Genomic DNA, 24,462 nt, shown 5'->3' with positions numbered 1-24,462 from the left:
GATGAAATGTGGGTCATATCTGTGGAGGCCACAGTCACTGAAAATCAAGAGAGATAACATAATAAATGTGAACATAAAATTCAAATGTGAAAAAATTATTATTTGATAAGCAGCTGGTGATTTGGGTAAAAAGGATCAATAGGAAGGATAAAAGAAACATCTTTGCAATAGGATGGTCAGGTATGAAATGAGAAATGTCACTACTTGAAAGAAAAAAATGCTACATTTATATGATTAAGATTTCCTGGAGTTTTTAACATTTGAAAAATGGGATCTAAGTAATTTTGGAGGCTGGAAAGAGTGCCATTTCCAAAGTAAAGCTGTTGGAGGCAGACTGGCAGGACACTGTAAGGGTTGTAGTGCTCCAGTGTCTTAAGTTACTTCACTAAAGGCTCAGATAGGCCATGCTGGAATCAGGTTTTGAATTTAGAAGTGTGTCACCCTGGCCGTGTAATATTAAATTATAATGTGTGATAGCAATTCTTCACTTTTGTATCTTTGACCCATATCAAGAGATTGGGACAGATAAGGATCAACACAACTTCTGTCAAACCTCTGCTGTAGAGAACAGTTGGGTCACTAAAGGTCAACAGGACACCAGCATTAATTAAAACTCTTTGTTTGCAATTCTATTTTAATCTTAGCACCATGTGGAAGATATTATATAGATCCTAAGTTTGTGCAGCTGCATGTGCTGTTCTGTACAAATTAGTTAGAAATATGCAAATAGCATAAGGAAACAATCTGCACATTTGCATACAATTTGTATACGAACACAAACTTTGGCTTATGTTTAACACACCCTGCCTCTGGCGGTGAGTAGGAAGGATGTGGAGTCACAGATAGTGACAGTTTTGGCATGTGGGCCAGGATGAGACAGTAGTTAGATGGCAGTTACAAAACCTGGGTATGTGTTTGTAGGTATGTGTGGCTACACGGTGGGATATCAGAGGACACCTGGGGCATGCAGGTGGCTGGAGGAGGCTGGATTTCTGGTGTTGTCAAGACCGGAAAAAAGATGGTAAATAAAGTATTAAAGGTCTTGAAGATGGAGACGTCTGACTTGAGAAATATTAATGGGGTCGTCTGCCTAGCAGCTCCTGAGGATGTAGATGAATGCAGGTATCTGGGGAACAACTGGGCTGGAGGATGTAGAAGCAGCTGAGCCTGTCAGAGCTGGAGCTCAGCAGGGAGTGCTGGTAGGGCCTGTGAACTGGGATATCTCTCTCATCTTCCCCCACCACCAAAGCTTACAGTCTTCTCTGCTTGCCCTTCTCTCTCTGACCCAGCAAAAGGAGTAACTGTAGGGATGTTTCTTGAGTACCTGATCCCTTGGCACTGCAACAGCACTTGCAGGCTGAAACTCGGTTTTAGATGGTGCCTACAGTAATGTGCCAATGAAGTCAAATCAAGACCTCCATGGAGCCTAATGCTTTGACATTTTGCTGCTTAACACTGCCAACAGCAATGCCAATTAATGCAGTTTGCATTTAACTACAGCCAGCTCATTTAATCCCGGCCACTAGTCAGTCACTGCATTGTAATGGCTACTGGTCACCAACAAGCCAGGTCAATTTGAGCCATTTCAGATATAGAATTGAAAAAAAATTGTAGTTAATTTCAAAGCCTTCCAAACTCTGCTTCTGTGGTGGTACAGAAATACCAAAATGGTATTTTGAGTTTGTTTAAGTGAGCATACCCTTCAGTGAATTTAGGCCAACCCAGAGTGCTATGTTGTCATCAATGAGGTCACTGTTTTGAATAATCTTAAACATGCTTGCTTACTTATGTGCACATACGGCTGCAGCAGTTTATCCATTTTAAGTCTGAAGTGTGAATAACGATGTAGCAATGAGGTTTACACTTCAAATGCCAAGACTGCACCCGACTGTAAGCTCAAACTCATGGCAGCGTCGGTAGCGGGGTGGTTGGATGCCGGCACTCGCAGTGTCGGCTGCAGCACCGCGAGGACGCGGGTGTTTCCCTGTCGGGGGGCAGGTGAGATGTGCAGGCGTTACCCCTCGCAGGGCCGGGCCGGGCCTGCCCTGTGCGGGGCTGTGCACGACGCCAGCGAAGGCTGCGCGCAGAGACCTCCCAGAGCGCGGTGCCGCAGCGGCTCTTCCCTCACAGTCTCTAAGGAAGCCGAGGGAGGCCGAGGGCGCAGGGCGAGGTGAGGGCCGCAGGCCCCGCGCCGCCCGGCCTCCCCAGCCCCTCAGCCGGCCCCAGCGGCGCGAGGCCAGCGCCCGCCGCTGACGTGGACAACGGCCCGGCGCAGGGGCGGAGCACGAGCGGCGTAGGGAGCCGCCCCCCCCCCGCCTCGCACAACCGGCCGACCAGGAAGCTGCCGGGCGAAGCGGGACAGGCCGCGCATGCGCAACAGCGAGATGAAGGCGGAAGAGTACTCGGCGCGCCTGCGCACGGGGATTCCGCCAGGCCCACTGCACACCAACATGGTGCCCTAGGTCCGCCGCGCCAGCGCCACTCTGGGCGAGTGAGGCGGCCGCCGCCGCCGCCATCATGTCCCGGCACAGGAACGTCCGAGGCTATAACTACGACGAAGGTAGTGGCGAGCAGGAGCTGGCGGCAGAGCTGCGGGGGCCGCCCCGGACGCCGCCCTAACTGCCGGTCCCTTCGCGTCGTGTCCCCCCCCCCCCAACCCTGGCCCGGCCCGGCCCGGCCCGGCCCGTACCCCTTTTCCCGGCGGGCCCTTCCGCCCCGCGGGGGTGTGCGGCGGTGTCCGCAGGCGGGAGGGTGTGCCGGGGCCCGCACGGGTGGAGGGGAGGGCGCGGGGGGCTGTCAAGGGCGGTGGGAGGGGAGAAGCAGCCCCCTCCCCTCCCCTCCGCGGGGGTTGGACGAGGCCCCGTGCGAGGCCTCGCCCCGCCTCCCCCCTCCCCGCCCGTTTCCCGCCCGAGTGGCGGGTCGGGCGCACGTGGCCGCGCTGCCGCCGCCGCTGCCCGTCAGGGCCACCTCCCGCCGCCGGGGTCTCCCGGAGCTTTCACACGGGTCAAGCGCGGCTCTGGCACGGAGGCCAAGCTGTGGCAGGGTTTACCTGCGTTGCCTTAAGCCGCCGAAATTAACTGCTTTTCAGGCGGGTGGGAGTGACTTGAAAACCAGCCTCAATACAATTGAACCCGCCCTTCTTTAGCCTTGTAAAGCTTAAAACTTTGTGTTCCCAGCCTAACTCCAGCAAATTGTTGCTGGTGTTCAGCCATAGATAGATAAGCGGCAACAGCCGTTCCTCGTAGAAGGGATGAAGTTCCTGAAGATGAGCATTTGAGTATCTAAGGAAGAACCTCTTTTTCAGATACCTTTCTGTCATGTTTTACTTAACCTTGCATGGAATGAATGAGCTCTTGTGTAAGAACTCGGCTCCTACCTGCAGTACTACAGCTTTCTTTGTGCTCTGTCCCATTAACTTAGGCAAACTGTAAATTGCACCCTTTTTTCTCAAAGGCTTTGTTTGTGTTGGCTTGGGCTGTGGAAAAATGGACGCACTTCCAGTTGATATTGGTATTTTAAAGAACCCTTTACTATGGGAGCAGCTATTTTGTTGCCTCACTTTGTCAGGTTATGTAAAAAAATTGCAAGAAATACTTCTGCCTGCCTCTGGTCTTTTGTTGTTCAGTGAACAGATGCAACATGTATATAATATTATAGTAGCACAAATTGGGTTTTGCACCATGATCTTGGAATTTTTGGGGAAGTTGTGTAAATCCTTGTGAGCCATGACATCTGTGTGGCCTACCTTACAGGTTTTAGTAGTGCAAATGTACTTAATATAGGCAAAATCTTAGACTGGATTGGGGATTTTACTGCTTGATTCTTTCATCCTCTAGAGATTTTCTTCATCACAGATTGGCTGAAATGTTGATTTCAACTGAATCTCTGTCATCTGTGAAGTTGGGTGCCCAACCTGTAGGACTCATTTCAGTGGTTGTACACTCATTAGAATCTCTTTTAATGAGGTTGCTGAGATACATAGTAATTTGCTGTAGCCACATGAGGCTTAAGTTGCTATTGCTATTTGAAACTTTACTGTTGCATTACATGTCAGGTTTAATTAGAAGTGTGTATATGTGTGGTCTTTATACTTACACTGTATACTACTTTTGTAGTCACATACAATCATTTCTGTCCCAAATGAAGTACGTTTTTTTGTCCTTTTTTAATTTAATATAATGCCATATGTGTTTTTTTATGCCACTTATGATACTGTAATGCTTTGTCTGGCCCAATTATTTGTCTCCTTTCTAAAGTAAATATTTACAGTATTTTTTGGTCTCCTTTTATAGGAAGGCTTCTGAAGCCTTAGATCTTGAGGCCTTTATTTGACCATATTCTATTTCTGCTGTCTCCTTTTTGAGGTATTGTGATGAGAACTGAATGTGATACTCCAGCTGAGAGTATGTTGGTGATACAGCTATTGATGCTCTGGAATGCTTCTGTGACTTCTACTCTGTTCTCTGTAATTTCTGTAATTAATTTTTTAATAATTATGGTCAATGCAAGCTGAGCCATTTTCACTGAGGTGTCTTTTTCTTAGTCTAGAAATTAAACCAGTATGGGATATACAAGTGATTCAAATAATGCACACTGACAAGACTTACCTTGACTTCACTTACTACTAACTGTGAATGTTAACCATTCACACAAGTCATCTTGGAGTTCTCCTTGACACTATCCAAGTATTGGCCAAACTACAAAAAGTCTTCTTACCTTGGAAAAAAATGTATAACTCTTCTGTAGACTTTTTATAGATTAATTGGTCCTAGCATGGAACCAGGAGGCAGTGTGTTCTTTTCAACATGGTCAAAGAGTAGATAACAATACGCTCTTTTTTTTTTAAAGACAAACAATCAAAGCCTATGATATTCTGAGCCTTTTATAGTTGGATACAGTGTTTGTAATGTCCCAGTTCTGTGGTCTGTAAGTTGATATCAGAGTGCAGATTTTGTTTTAGCTGTTAGCTACTTTTTTCTCTCACTCTTTTAAAACAACAAACAATATATGTTATTTGTGAAACCGCCAAGTGTATGCAATAACATCTTTAAAAATAGTTCAATTACTTTTTCATTTATTTCATTATTAGTGAAAATTACAAATTTATTTTCAAATAATATTTATTTTCAAATAATACTAGGATGGGGCAGGGGGGATAATTTACCTTCTCTCTGTGTTTCCTGATAACTGATTCCTGGTACCTGTTTTTTTTAAAATGGAGAAAGTATATGGCTATGTTTAGAGTAACTGTATAAGATTCTTGGCTGAAACAATTTTGCATATTCAAAGGGAATTGGAAATTGTGTTTTTGCCTTGCTGAGCTTGAGTTGAAAGGTAGATGGCCATGAGGATAGGTCAGAGAAGAAAGCTGAGAAGCAGATAGGTATGGAGTAGAAATGCTGATCCTGAGTTGTTGGAGTAGAGATCATAATTGAACTGTCTGTGGTTAAGACTATTGAGAGGTCAAGCAGAAACGTCAAGAGAAGTGCCGTGAGTAAAGATTTGTGGAACTGTAGAAAGTTGGGTGTGGACTGTGAGAGCAGCCTTCCACAGGAGATTCTGAAGGAGGAGGCGTGAACCATGGCAGCTCTTGAAAATTTTCAGCTTTCCTAATGAATAGAGTATTAAATGTTAAAATTCTATTATTGTAACTTAGAATTTCTTACCTAGGTAAATAAACACTACTTAACTGCACTTCTGGAATACTAGAGATGCATAATTTCTTAAAACGTCGTGTAAAAACTACCCTTTCAATTATGATATTAAGTATGTAGAAATTGTGCAGACTAATCTTACTGTTTCTGCTTCATAGATTTTGAAGATGATGATGTGTATGGCCAATCAGTAGAAGATGATTATTGCATTTCTCCTTCAACAGGTTAGTTCAAATGATTACGTATAAGCATTGCCCATTGATTCCTACTGTATTTGTTTCTAGAATAAAACAATATTTAAAACCTAGTGAAACTTTTGAAAAGTGCCTAGCAGCCATAATCTTGTTAAAGTCGGTTAGGTAGTGTTAGGCATTGTTGTACTTTTGGAAGTCACATTAGACAGCTGGGCATATCTTCATTTGTACAAGCATGTTATCTGGGATGGTCAGAATGTACTTGATAATGTAAAAATCTGGTTTATGGGAATGTGTTGATAGTCTTGAAACATTTGGTATGTTTTAAAATTGTTAGTAGGATCTAGCTGGGCTTAACAGTTGTGATTCTGCACCTGGTAGTTGATGTCTTTTACACAACTTTGAGTAAGTGTGGGGTAAGGAGTCTTGTTGTGGGATGCAGCACTGGTCCTCACTGGCTTCTGTTCTCATGCAAGATCATGTGGAGCTAATAAGCCTTCGGGCATTTGTAATGTTGCAAAGTAGATATAAAATAGTGATAGCGTGTGCTCAGGTAAGACATAATTGGAGTGGCTCAGCCCAGCTGAATTCAACCGGACTGTAGAACCATTAGGTTGTGTTCTCCAGTCAAATCTGGTAAGATTATGAGGTCAGGGTTTCCCCAGATTTGGTGGCAGTGTTTCTAGAGCTGAGGAGGCCCTGAAAATAGTATAGCTGATGTTGATGTGAGGCTGTACTACTGCAGGTAACTAGGCTGGATCTAAATCCACTGCGACTGTAATGTAGTCTGTGACCTCTGGCCACAGGTACTTGAGTTAATTAGTTAATTTAAAAATCTGTTCCTCTGTCATCTTGTTGATTTTTAGATAAGCAAATCTAGGTGTGTACTTTTATTATTTGTAGTCACATTCCCTGATTTAAATTCAGATTGTCTTGCATTCAATTTCTAAGTTTAATTGCTAGAATTTTTCTGACCTTTTCTAAGAATTAAGGTAGCATTGCATTTTGTGATGAAAATGGGCAACGTGTTTCCTTTTTAATCAAGTATAAAGTGCTAAATTGCAAAATTAATTCTTGTTTGTGCACAGTAATTTTCCTAAGAATTCTTTTTAGGTAAGTTTCATTTATAAAATAATCTGATCTAGATTGTATAGCAATCTTTTAATGGTTGCTTCAGTTATGGCCATTGACTATTAAATGGTACACGTTTGGGAAACAGTTGTTAAGGCTATACTACTTCTGGATATACATATACTTTCAGTATGTATTTCAGAGTTGGGGAGAATATTACGTAACATAAGGAAATTAATTTACGTTATACTTTGTACGTTTCTGAGAGTATGTGATGACTGGGGCTCATGTTCAGCAAGAAGTTTTATCTATATATGCCTTAATGTGTTGCTAAATCAGAGTGGAATTATGGACTTGTTTAAAATTTCGTGTTGAATATACATTTTAACTCATGGGCTGTATTTCGAATGAAATTCCAAGAAGAGAAGAATGTGTCCAACTCCATTAAATTGTTACCAGTAGTTTGACAGTGTCATGCTGTAAAAGCAAAGTTATCTTCATGCTAATTTATTTTTTACTTGTAACTGAGGTAAAAAAAAATAATTGCGGAGTAAGGTTCTGAAGACATTAGGCCATAGATGGTAATTCAGTATAGAAAATACTATTTTTCAAACTTGAAGTATATTATTTTGTTTGAATACTGAGCTTTGCAGAATTATTGCATTACATGAATACAAGGATATTGCCCAGCCTGTGGCTTCACTGTGATTGATGACTGACTTATATTCTAGGATGAACTGCTGTATGCTCTGTACAGTCTTCAGGTAGTAGTCATTATGCAGTAGTGTCCCATCCCCACACCCCTGAAACCACTGCAACAGATCAGCGTCCTTTTTTTCCCCTTTAGATATGTTTTGTTTTTAAAGGAGGAAAAAATATTTGACTTTTTTTTTAATACTTTGTTTTTTACCTAATGCAGCAGCTCAATTTATCTACTCCAGACGAGACAAACCAGCCACATTTGCTGAACCATTAGAAGAAGAATATGGCTACGAAGGTACAGATGATACTGCTGATTATTTTACATCCAATCATCAGTTGACTGAAGTTGATAGAGGTAATTATATAAAATAAATAATTCTCAGAACAATCTCCTTTACTAATTAAGGACTTACTAAAATAGTCTTAAATTAATGTTTGTTACTTGACTGACACTACTCAATTTTGTAATCTTGTTGTATAACCACACCCTTCATGAGCATAGCTTCAGTGGTGATTCTTCAAGTTCATAACTACCTTTTGTATACTACTTGTAACTTGGTTGCATATGTTGGATTATGTTCTTCTTAGTTTCTTATTAGAAATAGTGAGATTTGATATGAAATTCAGACATAAAAACAGCTGTACTGGCTCAGACCAAGCATCCATGTAGCTCAAGGTCTTGACTCTGCAAATGGACGCTTAGGGAAGAGTATTAGAAACAGATCATTTGTAGAATAATCTTTTGCTTGTATGGCATTCCAAATTATGGCAATTAGCAGTATTTGAGAGGTTTTGAAAGTCACACATTTCCTTGAAACAGTAGCCAATATCTTTAGTTACCTGTATCCTCTACAAGCTTGTCTTACCCTGTTTTGAATTTATTAGACTTTGGTTTCCATTCAGTTCTGCAGCTGTGAATTCCACGTTATAAGCAGAGTTCTGAGCTGAGTGATTGGGGAAAAAATACTTGCTTTTGTTATTTAAAGTTGCTGCCTGGTAGCTTAATTACATGCTTTGTGAAAAAGATTCACAAGTCTCTTTCCTAACTATTAATAGTTAACTTAGTTTTTCATGTTTTGGAAATAATCTAGGTTATTTTAAAAATGTTGATAAGCTCAGAGTAATGTGTGTTGGTGAATGAATAGGTAATAAAATGCATGAATGAAACTTGGTATTTAAAACAAGTTGCAGAAAATTCAGAAACAATAGATAGAATAGAAACAATCTAGATTCCACGTCAAGTAAATTGGTAGAAGCTATGCTAATGCATAGACATATGGGTAAATGTGATAAATTGGGGTGTAATGTACATGTTTTTACAGCAGGAAATAATGCTGTAGGGGGCAATTTGAAAGAATCAGCCAGTATGTGGATACAGGTGATCTAGACAATACTGTACCCTGGCTTTTCAGAATGCTTTTGACAGACTCAATCAGTTAAGAGTTGATATTGGAACTTATTGGAAAGTAATATTCTGGATGAAAAAAAAGATGGAAAAGAAACCTAGAAATAACCATTTCTACTGTGAAAACAGCAGTGGTCCCACAAGACCTGTTATGTTTGGTATAGTGTGCAGTGTTCGCCATTAATACAAAATTATTGATTGTGGTCAATCTGACTGCAAAGAGTTTGGCAAGATTGTCCTTGTTGAGTGTCGGATAATAAAATGGCCAACCAGCATGTTGTGCAGGGCTCTGCCAGTACTTGTTTTGCAGAGCAAATGTCTGGGGAACATTGACTTGATTACGGATCGAGGGTGCTGATTTAAGTAACCTTGAGGAAGTTGGAATTCTGTAGTATTGAGTTCCCTTAGCAAAGTTCTTTAAACATCACCATCTTTGAGGAGGCGTTCAAATAAAGAATCTGTGGTTGTCTTCCTGTTGTTCAGTTCCTGTTTTCTAAAATCTGAACTGGCAGAAACCATGATATTCAGAAAGATTTTTTTCTGTTCTCTTGTATTTGTATGTCTGATTAGCCCACTACTTCCAGTGAGTGGCAGCCAGGTGAATTTTCAGTCTCTTGTTGTGCGGCAGGTCAAGACTTAAGAAACTGACCATAGACAAGGTTTATACTGGTTGTGGAAATATGCTCCAAAGAAAATTGATTTTATCAGCCAAAAAATGTATTACAGTTTTAGGAAAGGTAAAGACTGCACGTAGTTTCAAACCTGGTGTGTTGATCCAGAGTTTTCAATCGGTAAGGCCTGAGGCCCCCTGAAAAAGCTGTTTTACTTTGGGTGTTAATTACAGCATCTATAAACACTTAAAGTATGCTGTTCAATGGGATTCCACGTTGACTTACTAAATTACTTTGTGTAATTTCAAGGTGATTATTTGTATTTCTTCTCTGCAGTGAAGATAGTTAATTTTACAATGCCAAAGTATTTAAATATTGAGACTTTATAAACTAATATGTAGTAGTCAGTGATATGTTCCTTCTAGCAATATCTGAAATTAGTCAAATATTCTGCAGGGTTTGGGGGCAAAGTTTATCATAGCAATAAGTGAGATGGAAATTAATTTCTAAAGGTTTTATCTCTTACTATGATATTTTTCTCCTGTTTTTGTTAATCAGATGTGTGGTGCTAGTGGTTAGGCCGCTTAAGACTTTTTTTTTTGTGCAGCTTATAACAGTAATATGTCTCTTTTAGCCCATCTTAATTCATGCCTTGATCAAATGAGAGAAGTTTTGGCAGAGTCTGTACCAGAGCAAACAATGGTGCAAGCAGTACTGGATAGTAAATTTGATGTACAGAAGGCTTTGGATCTTGTGCTTTCACAAGGCAGTAAGCAATATGTGAAGACCAAGAATGAGGACGCTGTGATTGTAGGAAAAACGACAAAAGGTATACTTCTATTTAATTGTTTACATTCAAGATGATTCATTTCTATGTACAGTTTAATTTTGGCTTTACAACCTGTGAAGATGCTTGTTATTGCATTAGTCATTTATTAGAACATTTAAAAAGACCAACTTATTCTTCTATTTCTGTGTTCTAAAAACATACAAAGGAAACAATAGCTTTTCTTGAGCTAGGAGTCAAAATAAAACCTTAGTGTCAGCTTAAATTCAAACTGCAACCCTCTGCAGTTCACAGTAAATTTCTGATTTCTAATATATGACTTAAGTGAATGAATACATGTCCTAAAAGTTGGACAACATCTTTAAGTTTTATGCACTTCCATTATTTGTTTGGTGAACTGATATCTGCCATCCCCCATACCTCCCTTTTTTTGGTAGTGCCTGTACAGTAACTTATTTTGATACCCATAATTTAATTGTAGAGCACTGCGTATCTTTGGATAACACTTAGTAATTAAATGCCTTTTCATGTTTCTTCTTGACTTTTTTTTTGTTGCCGCTGTCTACTTCAAAAAAATCGGATATTTCGTTGCGACTGCACTTCCATCTGAAAATTACTGGCTATCGTAAGGTAAGGAGACTTACTTTGTTGTCCAGAAATGTGTATTGATACAGACAGTTTCTCTTGTGCAGTAGAAAATGTTGCTGACAATGCCAACAAACCTGGGTTTGGAAACTTGACAGCCAAAAGTGGTTCAGCTTGTTACTCTCTAATTACAAATGACAAAATGCTCCTTAATGCTGAAAAATCCAATATGCTTACATCTGAAAGGAAAGGATTGAAATCCTCTTCACTTGTTCTGTCATCTTCTTTCAGCGATGATTTGTGTAAAGGAACGTTTTGTGAACCTGTGAATAAACAGGCAGAGAATCAACTACCAGAAAGTGCTAATGCAGTAAGTTCGATTCCTGACAGTGAAGATGTTTACTTTAGCATAGGAAGTAACCCATCTGGAAATTGTTCCTTTAAGAAGTTGGAATGCAAGGAAACACAGGACTTGAAATCCTTGCTGATGCAGAATGTGGTTTGTGATTCTGTGAGTCCTGAAGACAGCATTCCTCTTGTTTCCCCAAATACTTCTGATTGTAACAGTAATGCAAATTTTTACAGTCCTCCGTGTTTAACAAGTGCTTTAGGAAAACTGGCTCTTGATAATGAAGTCAGTCATACTGTAAGTAGAAAGAATCAACTTCTTGAAAATTTTCCTTCACTTCTGCAAAGCAGAAAACAAAAAAGCCCCTCTTCAGACATGGCTGCTTTGCCAGTGTTAAGGTCTGGAAGTACATCATTGGCTGACTTACTTCAGGAGCACCAGGAAAGCAGTCCTAGCCACTGTTATTCTTTGGCTGATCTTTATACCCAGTCAACAGCAAGTCTCACTGATACGAAATTGGGAACCTCACCATTATCACAACTAGTGAGTCAACCCCAAACTTCAGGTGGGATGCCAGAGCTAACAGGATCTTTGTCTTCTCTAGCCCTCTCTAAAGTTTCTCCACTAAAGGAAGTTGAGAATTTATCACTCTCGGATTTAATAGCGGAGACTATTGAAGTAGATAAAACTCAACAAAGGACAGACTTCCCCATGCTCAATGTCGCTGAATTGAGGTCCTCTAAAAGAACCAACATTGATTTAAGTGTCCTTGTAAAAAATGCAGGTGTATCTGCAGAACAAAATGTGGTAGGACAGTCAAATATCTTAAGCCCTGAAACTAAACTTTTAAAAGAAAAACAAGGAAAATGTTCTGGTTTTGCCAAAGCAAATAAAAAACCCAAAAGAGGGCTTACTCCTAAGAGGCAGGATTTGTCCTTTTCATGGATGAAGGCACTGCGTGCAAGACCTTCAGCTTTTGCTTTAACCTTGTGTCTCCGTTATCCTCCAAAAGGTTATAAGCGACGCACAATTGGTATGCATAAAGCTTTCCTATACAGTAGACAAGTACAAGATGTAAAACCCAAGGAAACTGGTCCTATAATAGCCATAACACCGTTTGACTTCAAATCAGCATCTCCTGATGATATTGTGAAAGCTAACCAAAAAAGAGCTTTTACAAGAGAGTAGTGCAAAAAAAAAAAAAAAAGAAAGAATCAGTGTTTATATCTTGGTATATTTAAAAAAAACCAAACCAAAACCCACAACTAATTATATAGGACCTGTTTATAATCCAGAATTGAATTTTTTATTTTTTTAATTGACATATTACAGTTCTCACTGTTTGGTATCAAATTTGTATGTTAACTTTTAAGCTGTTGCACTGAATATCTTTATTTTTGCCTAATTTTCACTGACAGTTTAACATTTTTAACTTTTGCAAACTCTTGAACTTCAGTATATAGATATTGCATGTACAAAATTCTATAAACACCATTGGACTTCTTGAAACATCTCTCTAGGTGTTGAAGATACAGTTCATTGGAAGGAACACTGAATTATTATTTTGTAAAGTAATTTAGTTTTGCTATGTGGTGCATAGTTTGGGGAGTGGGAACCTCAGTTTATATTACGACTGTTTTATTAAATGTTCTTAAAGTTAGATTTTCTGATAAGGTAGGTTATTAAATTGCCAGTCTTGTAATTGGTATTTCCAGTCAAGGTCACTATTCTCTTCTGTCTTTATACTGGTTACAATATTACAACAGAAATACCTTTAGTTTTTAAAAGCCTCGCTAACCTCAGGTTTTGACAGTTTTAGTTGTGATAGGACATGTATAGTTTTTGATAGGACCAAATTTGTAGGGGAGCAAGCAATTAAAATTGTGTGCACCCCCCATTCACTCTCTAATCAGCTGTCAAAATGTGATATTCAGGATTTTAAAACAGCTGTTTTGTAGGTATATTCATGTTGCATGTATTTCATGAAGTTTCACTGGGATTCTATGGTTTATTCTCAAGTCTTTCAGAGAAGTATTGGAATAACAATTCTTTCAACTTTAGCATGAGAGTCTTTGCTTAATGGAAAAAAAAAATCAGGCAAAGCATAAGTGCTGTTTGTGTCTGCCTCTTGTCTGTTTTGAAGAAAGCATCCTTTAGTAATGGAAATATATTCTCTTCTACTGTTTGCACCCATTGCTGTTACTTTGAATCTTTATATAGAAGATCAGAATCAGGGCATTCTGGACTTATTTTTTTAGCTGATAATTACCAGATTCTCGTGCCCATGTTAGTCAAACTAGTAACTGCATGTATGTTTCAACTTTCCTTTTAGTACACGTTACTACTTTTAATGTATTTCCAGTGTCAATGTCAGTATTTTAGATCCTGAACAGCAATAAGTGCAATAAAGGTACTGCTGCAACTAGAAAAATACGTTTGTTCATATACTGCCATACAGTTATTCATGCTAAACTTGGCAGCTAGTATGGAACAGTAGATACAATTTTCATCTAGTTTAAATCGAATTTTTGTTGAACATCTTTCATCAAAAAGAAGACAAAAACTTCAGGTTTATTCCTGACTTCAGGTTGCACTACAGTTTTGTTTCTAAATAAAAATATAACATGTTCCAGTGCTCTCAGGTACAGATTTCATGTTCTGTATATTTTGCTTGTTTGTCTAGTTGATGCTGTTGTCATTTAGGACTATGAGCAGTGTGTCCTCTGACCTCTTGAATGAAATTAATGTTTCTTACACTTACTAATAAAAGTTTTATATAATGACAGTGCTGCAGTGTTTATGTTCTAGTTGACATGTTAATCTAGCCATCTGTATCCTTACCTATTTTGAGTGCCTTAAAGCATTGAAGTGTAAATAATACAATCCAGTGTATACACTATGATCCAAGTTCACGAGCAGGAGCATAATTGATTTATTTCCTCAGAAGACTTCCTATAGAAGTCTGTCTGATACTGATTGTATACTGGTTGTTTTATTAATTAGTCTTAATACCAACTTCTGCTTTTTGAACAATATAAAATGCTTTTCAGTGATCAGTGTCTCTGTAGTCAGTCCAAATATTAACTTCCCACTGCTTAAAAGTCCAAGTCTGTTTTTCCCACTGAGGCAAAATGTCCTATTTGCAGAATTTATAATTCAAGTTCAGTTTTTCCAAAATTGTGTGTATTCTTCTTGTGACAAAATTCTGATTTTTAAAAGTAAAATATTAGTACAAAGTTTGGCATCATCATGCCTGGTATACTTCTAGGTGGTTTTGCTTTCTTATGTTCCAGATATTCTTGAGGCCCTAATTAATGTAGGTAGAGATTTCGAATACATGTGTGCTTTTTTAAAATTTTCAGTGAATAGCTTTGTTGTTCCCCTCTAAATCTTTTCCCTTATTCTTGTTGAACTTCTCTTTGGTTTTGATCTGTTTTCTCATTCCCCTGGCCACTCTTCTTTGCATAAAACTTCTTAGCATTTTTAATAATTTTAGAGCCTGAACTGGACATACACCTAAATGTACATCCTGTGGATTCCATCGGAAAGTATGTACAAGTAGTAGGTGGAAATGTGTAGTACTTAGAGCTCAGTTTTGCCATAGGTTTCATGCAGATTAAACTTCAAACAAGTGACTGAAGCCAAAGGGCAATGGCATTGCATGTTTATCATGGATCTTACTGTGGGACTAATACCTTAGTAAACAACTTTGGATCTTGTTAGGTAGCTAGATTTTCGTATATAAATACTTTTTTGTTTGCATTTATCTCAGTGTTGTTAGTGATCTTGAAGAACAATGCTGTTCAGTGTATAAGGAGTAGGGGAGGGATTTTTCTTCAGTTTGCAATCCTGAATCCTGAAGTGAGCCTTGAATTGCAAAAACAAACCTGCAAGCGGAACACTGCAGAGGTGCCTATGTGGTGGATAAACCTGAATTCCAATTAATTTTCAGCAGAGATTATTTATTTCCATGCTTGGAAAATTTTACAGTTTTGTTTTTATAAATAAAAGGTAATGTGTTACTATATTTGCTTTTTAAATGAAACAGGTATTTTAATAATTTCCTTACTGAGAACCGGGTTTGTGTCATTAGTGACAGGTTTGTCTTAGAATACTGCATGTTACTATGGTATATGGCATTTTTGTATAAGAAGTCTGTGTTTGGCCTTTGCACTGAAGTGTTTCCGCCTAATGAATGTTAGAATTCTTGTTAACTAAATCTGTCTATTTTATGCTTAACACGGTGAGCTTATTTTATTGATGTATGTATAAAACTTCCCGCCCCCCCCCCCCCCCCCCCCCATTTTGCAGCTAGTGTGCATCTTTGTCTAATACGGGTTAATTATGTTACTTGTTTTGGAATTCACATATTAACATTGCAAAGTACTTGTGTCTGTGTTTGCATATGGAGATAAAAAAGATAATATTAAACTACTAAACTAAATATTACTTGTGGTATTCAGACTGTATACTCCTAAGGTATTTTGTACATTAAATTTATTTTGTACATAATTTTTAAGTGGCTGCTGAATATTTTTAATATAAAATTGCCTTGTGGACATTGCTTTATGTACCTAAATAAAATGCGTATTCTTAAAGGACTGACTTAATTACAATTTCTTGTTAACTTACCTGATAGAAATAGAGTTGTGATTGAATGTTCTATGATGATTGAATCTATTGTGGAAACAGGCTCCAGTTCTTGTCTAGGTTTGCGTGGGCATACTTCTTTCCATGGAAGATTCCTTTGGAGAAAGTAAGGCAAAACCTGGCATCTACTAGTGTGTCTTCAGATACCAAATTGAGGCTCCAGTTTGCTTTTGGTTAGAAATGGGTTTGTAAAGCTTTTTTAGATCATTTTGATAGCGTTTTTAAACCTCATTTGGATCTTAAAAAGGAAAGGATATCAGTGAAATAAGAAAAAACCAACTGTCTAAAGTTAGTTCTCAAGCTCTTTGTTACAGTAGAAATTTGAGCTACTACAGTTGATTTCTTAAAATCAACATTCTTAAAATGTCTCGAAATACCCCTTCCTTTTTTTTCTCTTAGGTTTCCTTTTTCTAGCTGATTTCTATCCGAACTTGTTTTGGGAAACCAGGGCAAATTGAAAGTTAAAGTATTAGAAGGGTAGGAAAATAACAACCCACATTGGGATATCAAAAAGATTGATGATTTGTACCCTTTGGGATGTGATTTAACGTAATTATATTTAGCTGTTTTTTAATTACAACAGAAAACACTTTTGTTTTGAGAAAAGTATAGAATGTTAGGAGCATAAGCTTTAGATTTTAAAAAATCTCATGGGATTAAAACTTCACATACCTGGTTTTTACTTTTTATTCAGAAATAACTATGAGTAATTTCTCATTGAATTGTTCAGACAATTCTCAGGATCTTAAGTTTCAGAGGCAGCAAGCTACTTGAATTTCTGGAACTGTTGCACAGTAATATTTCAAAATCTTATTTCTAAGAGACTAAGTGGTGCAGTGAGGTAGTCTTTGCAATTTTGTGTGTTTTGCCCTATTTCCTCTAATCATGTAATTCAAATACATTTTTCAGTAATCAACAGTTTCTGAAAATCTACACTTATGCAAAAAGTTAAAGAGCAACTACTACTACTGCAAAAATGAATAGCTATACAAAATAATTTGTATGAAGATAGGATATAGGTTGTCTTTATGAAATGTATATAGTTTGTTACAGTACCTTTATACAAGGGCAGTAGTTTAGGGTTATACACACAATCATTCACATCTCTTTCAAAGCTAAAGTGCTCAGCTTTTCAAAGTTGTTAAAGCGTTTTTGTATTAAATGTTGATTATGAATTGTGGTCAGGAGAAAAAAAGCAAAAATTTCATCACATTGTAATTCATACAGTAAAAATAAACTTCCTAAAGTGCTGAAAGGGGATGCTTCTCTGCTTTTTTGTTTCTTTGGAAATTGAGTTGGATTTTTGTGGGTAACTTGTATCCTTTTTTGGTTTTTGTGAAATGTAGACGGCTGATAAATTCTTAAGTAGATTTTATGTTCAATTCACTATGTCCAAACTGCTATTTAGATGATGAGGAAATGTCATTAGTCCAAGTTATCTATACTTCTGTGTGTGCTAATGGTTTTGACCTTACACGTTTTTCTGTGGGGGGGTAAGGGAAACTTCTTTTGTGAAACTGATGTGTTTAGTCTGCACTAGAAAACAAAGTGATGAAACAAAAATCAAAGCCAATGGTGATTTATTTATTTATTTATTGAAGCAAGCTCTTTTGGTCTTCCCAAATTGCTGTCTTAATTTAGTTCAATGGGAATGGGTCTCTGTTTTAGTATTACTGTACTATACAGCCAGTTGCTCCTTTATGCAGACTGTTGAAGTATACATTTTTACCAAAAGTAAAAGCTAGTTGCAGTTTGTGATTCTAGGTGATTGTTGAGATGAACAATTCTTATGAAATGGTTCATGGGTTTCTGGTGTTTTATGTCATCATGGAAGTTTTCTTTATCTGGTTTGTGGATACATTACATTGCATACTCAAAAATGGCCCATTAAAAACAATTAGTGGCTTCTGAAGTATGTCAATGGTTTGTTGGTTAAGTAATTGATTTGGATGCTTAGTGTTGGTAGGATTCCTTTGGAAAATAACCCATTGCCCTTCTCTGGTGATGAAATGACCAGAAGATGACTAGAACCCGTAAAATGGTTTTAGACTGCAGAGATTAAAATGATAGATCTTGAAAGAATGCATGAACAATTTGTTAACTTACAGACTTAGGAAGACATAGTGAAAATTATCTAACTCTCTTTATAATGAGAATATGGAGATTTTAGAGAACAGTTGCTTGTGAAGGATTTCCTCGTCATCACGTCAATGTATGGAGGTAATAGCTGATGAAGATGGACCTTATTTTAATTTTTCAATTGGCTATTTTGAGTCTTTTTGTCCATAAAATCAAAGAATGAAAACTTTATATAAATTTATTTTTAACTAGTAGCATATGTTCTTGACATATGTAGCATTTCTCGGGCATCCTTCACTTGATCTCAGCATTAGGGTATTAGTGATGTTCAGAGATTGCAATTTGAAATGCATTATTGTAATAAGTTTGCTTTCACTATAGTCAAGCAAGAATTTTTATTTTATGAAATTTAGCTGATATTTATGGGTTCTCTAAGAAACCTTTCTTAAAGTTCAAATTTCTAAAAAATGTTTATGTAAAAATGGTACCCTCTTAGTCAAAAGGATCTGCATTCTGTGCATATTCGTTTCATTTCTGCTTGTTTTTTCTGGCTAAACTACGTTTTCATTTCTTTTTGACCGTGTTAGTATTGCAGAACAAATACAGATACTGGTGAGTGAGCTAGATTCTATTCCATTTCAGGCACCTTTAACGGAATTGTTAACCACTTTATGACACTAAGATTTTTGGTTTTAGTGATGTATGAGCAAGAAGGAGGTCAGATGTCTGTAAATGTGCAGTCCTTGCAGGAAATTAAAACTAGTGTGAACTGAGCATGTTTAGTTTGATTGTTGTTGGGATAGCAAGGAATCTAGTCTTTTTTTAATGAAGTCATTCTCATAGTTGAGCTATTTTTTTGGGGGCACTGGCTATTTTGTATTACAGTAATTTCTCAGGAACAGCACCAAGAACAGGACCTTTATGGGGCTATATGTATAAATATTTAATAAGAAACAAGCTTCACAGTAAAGAGTCAAAATTGAAAGTAAGGCACAGGAAATTGAAAAGCCTTACTCATGATATGCCAGATAATCTAGGAATAGAGCACAGGTCTCAAGCTCCAGTCTAGATTTCTAAATATTGGACTGTACTGCTTTGCTTGCAGCTGTTAATAGAGAAGCGGGCATTTCTTCACTGGCATTTATTTTTTATTTATGATTTTTATTAATACTGCATTTATTCAGGTTTTTGACATAGCTATTAAGACAGTGTGGGCAGTTTCAAGAGTACAAGCCACAAATAAAATTAGTAGGTGCTTAGCTTGCATTTTGTTAATGTTGTTTATCTTTCAATTTTCTAGAGTTCTTTTTTGCTTCTCCTGTGTAAATATATTCCTTCATTTTTGCTTTACACCAGTAACAAATAAACAAAAATCCCACAAATGTTACCACAGCGGGACTTTATGTAATTAGCTTTTTCTTTTCACTCAGTTGAGTGCAGCAAGCTTTGTTTTTGGTTCAAAATGATGGGCATTTCTCAGTCCATGGACAAATACTTACTTGTCTTCTGTCTTTTTATGCTACAGATGGACACTGTGATAGCAGTTGCTTCCTAGTGCAAATGTCAGAATGCAGATTATTGTGCTTTAACAGATAACTTTTATCACTTCTGCTTTGTGGTTAATGGACAAGTGAAGTTGGGAGTCTTAAATGAAAAAACAAACAAACCAATACTTTTGGATTTTATTTATAGGGAGAATTCCAGAGAAATCCTGGAGGTACAAACATTCTGAAGTTTAATGGTGATGTACAATATATTTTCATTAGCTTAGAGTCCCTCAGGTTTTACTTCCATTTATCATACTAGGCTCTAATGCTTTGATTTCACACATTTGAAAACCCATTATTTATACCCAGGTAGCTCAGAAGAAATTTTCGTCCCCAACTTCAATTGGCTGTTCTAACTTTTCAGTAACATGAGAGTTCTCAAATGCCTGCTATAGTGATGAGAGCCCATTGTAATGATACTCAGGTATGGCATGTATTCAGTCTGTGACAAAGAGAATTTGTTCTGTACTGAATGGAAATGTTTGAAATCTGACATGACTGATGATATAGTTATATCTTAAATCATGGAAAGTAATGAGAATTTAAGACTTCCGTGTTTTGTGTAAGAAAAATATATACACAGACTTTGAGAAGTTACTGAATCTTGACACTGAGGTACTGTGTGGGTTTTAGAAAGGAAGTGGCTTATTTCAGGGAAAAATGTGTCACCAGCAATGAAAAGCTTTTTAAAATCCTTTGAGATACCTTTTTGAGATTCTCCTCTTACATACTGTACACCTACACTGGAAAAAGTGACACTCCAGGCTTTTTCTGAGTTTTCTTTTATGGTCCTTTAACACTGGTTTGGTTTACTTTTTTTCAGACAAAGTGTAAACCAATACAAAGTCAATCATTTTCATAGTTTACTGTATCATGTGTGAAAGTTGGGTGCTTTGCTTGGAAGCTAGGAGAGCTTAGATAAACCTAAAAATGATTGTGTCCTTTTTAGAGCTTTGGGATTCCAGAATCAGAGATCCTGGGGAAACAGTAGCTCCGCTTGTTCTTACAGTGGCCTTCTATCTCAGTCCTTTCAGGTTATAGTAAAGATCAGCCATCAGTTGGTTTTCTCTGTGTCTTTAGAAGGTAAAGTGAAGAATTTACTAAGTTCTCAGATGTGATTGCTGGAGTGCCAGGAAAGTATGGTTGGAGTCACTTTTTTTTTTTTTTTTAAATCCTGTTAAGTTTTAAGGATGAATGATTGCTGCTGTAGTGCCGTTGTATATCAGTTTAAACATTGTAAGTCTTACCTGAAGTTTGCACTTGAGTACTCAAAGCAAGGGTGTTGACAAGGCTGAGACAGTAGTATTTTGCAGTTGTAAGCCAACACATTTCAGCTCTAGAAACTAGTAAGACATCTAAACATTAGAAGTATGGGCATATCAAATCCAAAATTGTGGGACCAAACAAAACAGTTTAAAATATATTAGTTACTGATGAAAAGGAGCTTGAATGCTAATAGGAAACACATGTAAAAATTCAGAAAAGAAGTTAAAAGTTAAAAGCCAGGAAGGTGTAAAAAATGCAAGCTTAAAACACAAAATTACTTTACAATGTCTGTTTATGCTAGGTGTCTTTCACTACAAATACTATTGTTCCTTCCCTGTAAAATTTGTGTTATCAAACCCTACTTTATCTCTGTATGGTCTTCTGGATGTGTTTCTGCAGTATCATACATATTTTTTTTTAATTCTGTGTGATTCAGTATTGTTATAAAATGTATTAGTTGCATACTCTAGTGTATTATGCCATGTATATGTCAACAGAAATGCCACCCACCCACTACTTGTGTGCTTCTATTTGCACCTGAACTGATTTGTTCTTAGGTGACAAAATATTACCTGTTTTTCATCATCTCGGCTTTTGTATTCTCTCATAAAACTAGCATTTCGGTCTTCAGAGTGGACAGTTACAGTGCTTAAAGTCCCAGGTTCCTCCTTTCTATTATACTTGTGACATTTGAAATGGCCATTAAACTTAAAACTCATGAGTTTACTGTTAGAATGCCTGGTAGAAATTCATGCTTAAAATGCCAAGAACTTGGAAAACTAGGTGACTTAAATATGGAAAATACCTGTGCCTGCATAAGCTGTGATGCCCAGTTGGCAGAGATGTGGAGGAGGAGCTTTGAGTGGTTGTTGCTTCAGTTCTCCGTGTTTTTACTGCATGTAAAAGCTCAGCCTAAATGGAAATTTTATATCTAATTAATTCCAAAATATGAGTTGAAGTTGTTTTGGGTACTCCTTGTTTGAGTCCTTGTTACCACTTTTTGTGGTTTTAGAATCACATTTTCCTATTTTTAATGTTTTCCTCTTCCCTATTGCTGAGCCAAAAACAGGAAAATGACTAACTTTGCTTGTCAGCTAGGCAAGATGGTGAAACTGCGTATACACCAAGTGCTATGCTTAAGTTGAAAAAAGGAGGAAAAGTGCCACTTAAAGATTTTAACTAAACATTTTTGAAGGCAAAAATGTGATTTGAATTGTATGCTTTTAACACTATTTTTCTGATAACATATATATGCGAACAAACTATTGTAAGGTTTTGGATGCTATCTGTGTGCTTGCAGGTACTACTGCAAATGTGACATGTCTACTCTTTCAAGGAAGAGGAAAACATGAAGCAATGAACTTGAGTCTATGCAAGTTCCTCTCTAATATCACAATAGAGTGAAATGCACTGCTTCAGACTGGCAAATGAACTTTTCCTGGCATTGATCTGCATCTGATAAATCTTGCAAAGCCTATTTAAAGCTATAGGTTCTATTTTACTATATTCAGTTCTGAGTCTTCTAGACTCAGATATGCAGCTTTTTATAAATCAGTTCGTGTCTCTGAATGATTTCAGCAATGAAGAATAGAGCCTCCAATGCTATGTTTCACATCACATCTATACATAGGTTGTTCCAAATATAGGTCTTCCTTAGTCAGATTATGGCGATGTTCAGTCTCCATTTTTTCTAGACTTAATTAAGCAAGTTCATCTTTGATAACTCTGGAATTCTGCTATGTTTGGCTAGCGCCAGAGGAGTTCATAGGAAAATCTGGAATAGTTAAAGAAATTTTCAGGGTGGTAATATAGATAAATAATGCAAATGTAGATAAGTAATGCAGATAATGTAAAACATGCTGCAATTAGAAAGGGAAAACTTAACTATGTAAGTGAATACATTTCTGACACTGAAAGGTGGGGCAATTTTTATAAACTTTTCCTAAATTTTAATGCAGAACAGATTTTTTTTAAGGTATCTTGTGCTTCTCAAATGCATGTTTTTGTGTATGTCAAGTAGCTTACTTTTACCTTGCTTACTTCAGCTTGACCAGTATCTCCACTTCTCCTTGCAACGATTTCCCTGATAAATACAATTAGAGCTTAATACTAGGATTCTATATCAGTTAGCTACTGAAAGCCCTACTGTCAGCTTAATAATTGAATTAATGTTAGATTCACTAAATCCCTAATAATGTCCATTGTTACTGGTAGCATCTATAATGTATTTCTTATGGAACGATGTCTTCCTTGTGTATAATCTGTTGTAGCTGAGTGTACAAACAGTGTGGTGTACAGTGGTGGTCCAGGAAAATCGCCTTCGTGGCTTTTTTGATAGCTTAAGATTTGTTTCTAAAATTGTAGTAATAGATTTGTGAACTTGTTTGCCTTTTTTTTCTGCTAATACCTTGTTTTTAGTACTGCGTAAGTTCTGGGCTGCAGATAAATTCAGTACGCTTGATCAGCCTACTGCATTGATGCAGTTTGAGTTTGTTTTGCAAGTTAGATTCAGAGATCTTTAGCAGTTTCACACCTAGGTTTCAAAGATTCTTTGTCTGTAAATGTGTTGCCACTAACACATTTAAATAACAAAGCTAAAGCTTTTCTTTCTCCATATTCTTTGTATTTTTTAATAGCCATTGCTTCCTCTGCATTTTTGCCCTTCCTCAAATGTACTTTATATATGAACAGGGCACAATAGCAGTGTGGCAAATTAATTCTGTTTATTTAGGAAATGAACAGGGTGCCTTCAATTAGAATTAAAGAAGCAGCAAAGGTAGATGTTGAAGCCTGTTGATATTACAGAGAAGACAAACAGAAAATTTGACAAAAATGAACTCGAAGAAAATTACGTGGCGTTAAAGTATGCCTTAGTAGTTTGACTCCTTTATCTAACAGCTTGCATCTCAACCTGTGCTTTGAGAATGTGGTCATCCTCTCCTAGGAATGTGTTTAGTTATTATTTGTCTTTTGTTAAAGACAGCTGGTGTTGAGTAGGTTTGTGTGTGATCTGTTGAACTTTCATCTGTGTAGCACTTAGGACAAAACTGAGATTGTACTCTTTTTTTTCTAAATGGCAGGAGTTGCTCAAGTTTAGGAAGTACCTACAGAAAAAATTCCTTTACAGCACAGGAATATCTGGAAAGTGTACCAGTAAGAGCTGCTAGTGGTGATGTAGCTAGCTGTATCAGAAGAGCTGAGCTTTGAATCCCAGTAGTAAGGTAGAATAAAATGCTGGTTTTCTAGAATAATTATGGCCAGTCAAGGTCTCTTCCAGTAGAGAGCAGTCACATGTGGAATAACACATCTTCATATACCCCATTGTTATGGACATCGTACCAAAACCTGGTAGATAAGAACATGCCCAGACTTTAAGCCTCATTTCCCTTTGTTTTTCTTCTGATGTTCCACCATGAGTGGAAAATAGCGTTAAGACTCTGGATGATGATGGGAAGATATTCTGATTTTAAGAGGTGGCTAATATAAGAGAGAGGGAAAGGACAGTGCTAAATAATAGCACATTGTAAAATGTAATCTTTAGTATTGAATTGGTAGGTTGTAG

General features: G+C 37.4%; 2 protein-coding genes across 2 annotated transcripts in view; both read left to right on the top strand.

The window, feature by feature from the left end:
- Positions 1-2,399: 2,399 nt before the first annotated feature.
- Positions 2,400-24,462, top strand: part of HBS1L (HBS1 like translational GTPase) — a 62,844-nt gene continuing 40,781 nt past the window's right edge. The window contains exons 1-4 of the mRNA XM_072855901.1: positions 2,400-2,560; positions 5,813-5,878; positions 7,839-7,976; positions 10,272-10,466. Of these exons, the coding sequence (XP_072712002.1) occupies positions 2,518-2,560; positions 5,813-5,878; positions 7,839-7,976; positions 10,272-10,466 (442 nt within the window). The 5' untranslated portion in view covers positions 2,400-2,517. The remainder of the gene's footprint in view (positions 2,561-5,812; positions 5,879-7,838; positions 7,977-10,271; positions 10,467-24,462) is intronic.
- Positions 11,326-14,143, top strand: LOC140649146 (uncharacterized). The gene has a single exon (XM_072855902.1). The coding sequence runs from the start codon at positions 11,497-11,499 to the stop codon at positions 12,544-12,546; it is 1,050 nt and encodes a 349-aa protein (XP_072712003.1). The 5' UTR covers positions 11,326-11,496; the 3' UTR covers positions 12,547-14,143.

The sequence above is a fragment of the Ciconia boyciana genome, chromosome 3 (genome assembly GCF_034638445.1).
Source record: "Ciconia boyciana chromosome 3, ASM3463844v1, whole genome shotgun sequence".
NCBI lineage: Eukaryota > Metazoa > Chordata > Aves > Ciconiiformes > Ciconiidae > Ciconia > Ciconia boyciana.
The sequence above is the reverse complement of the archived record's forward strand: the minus strand, read 5'-3'. Positions and strand labels throughout refer to the sequence as shown.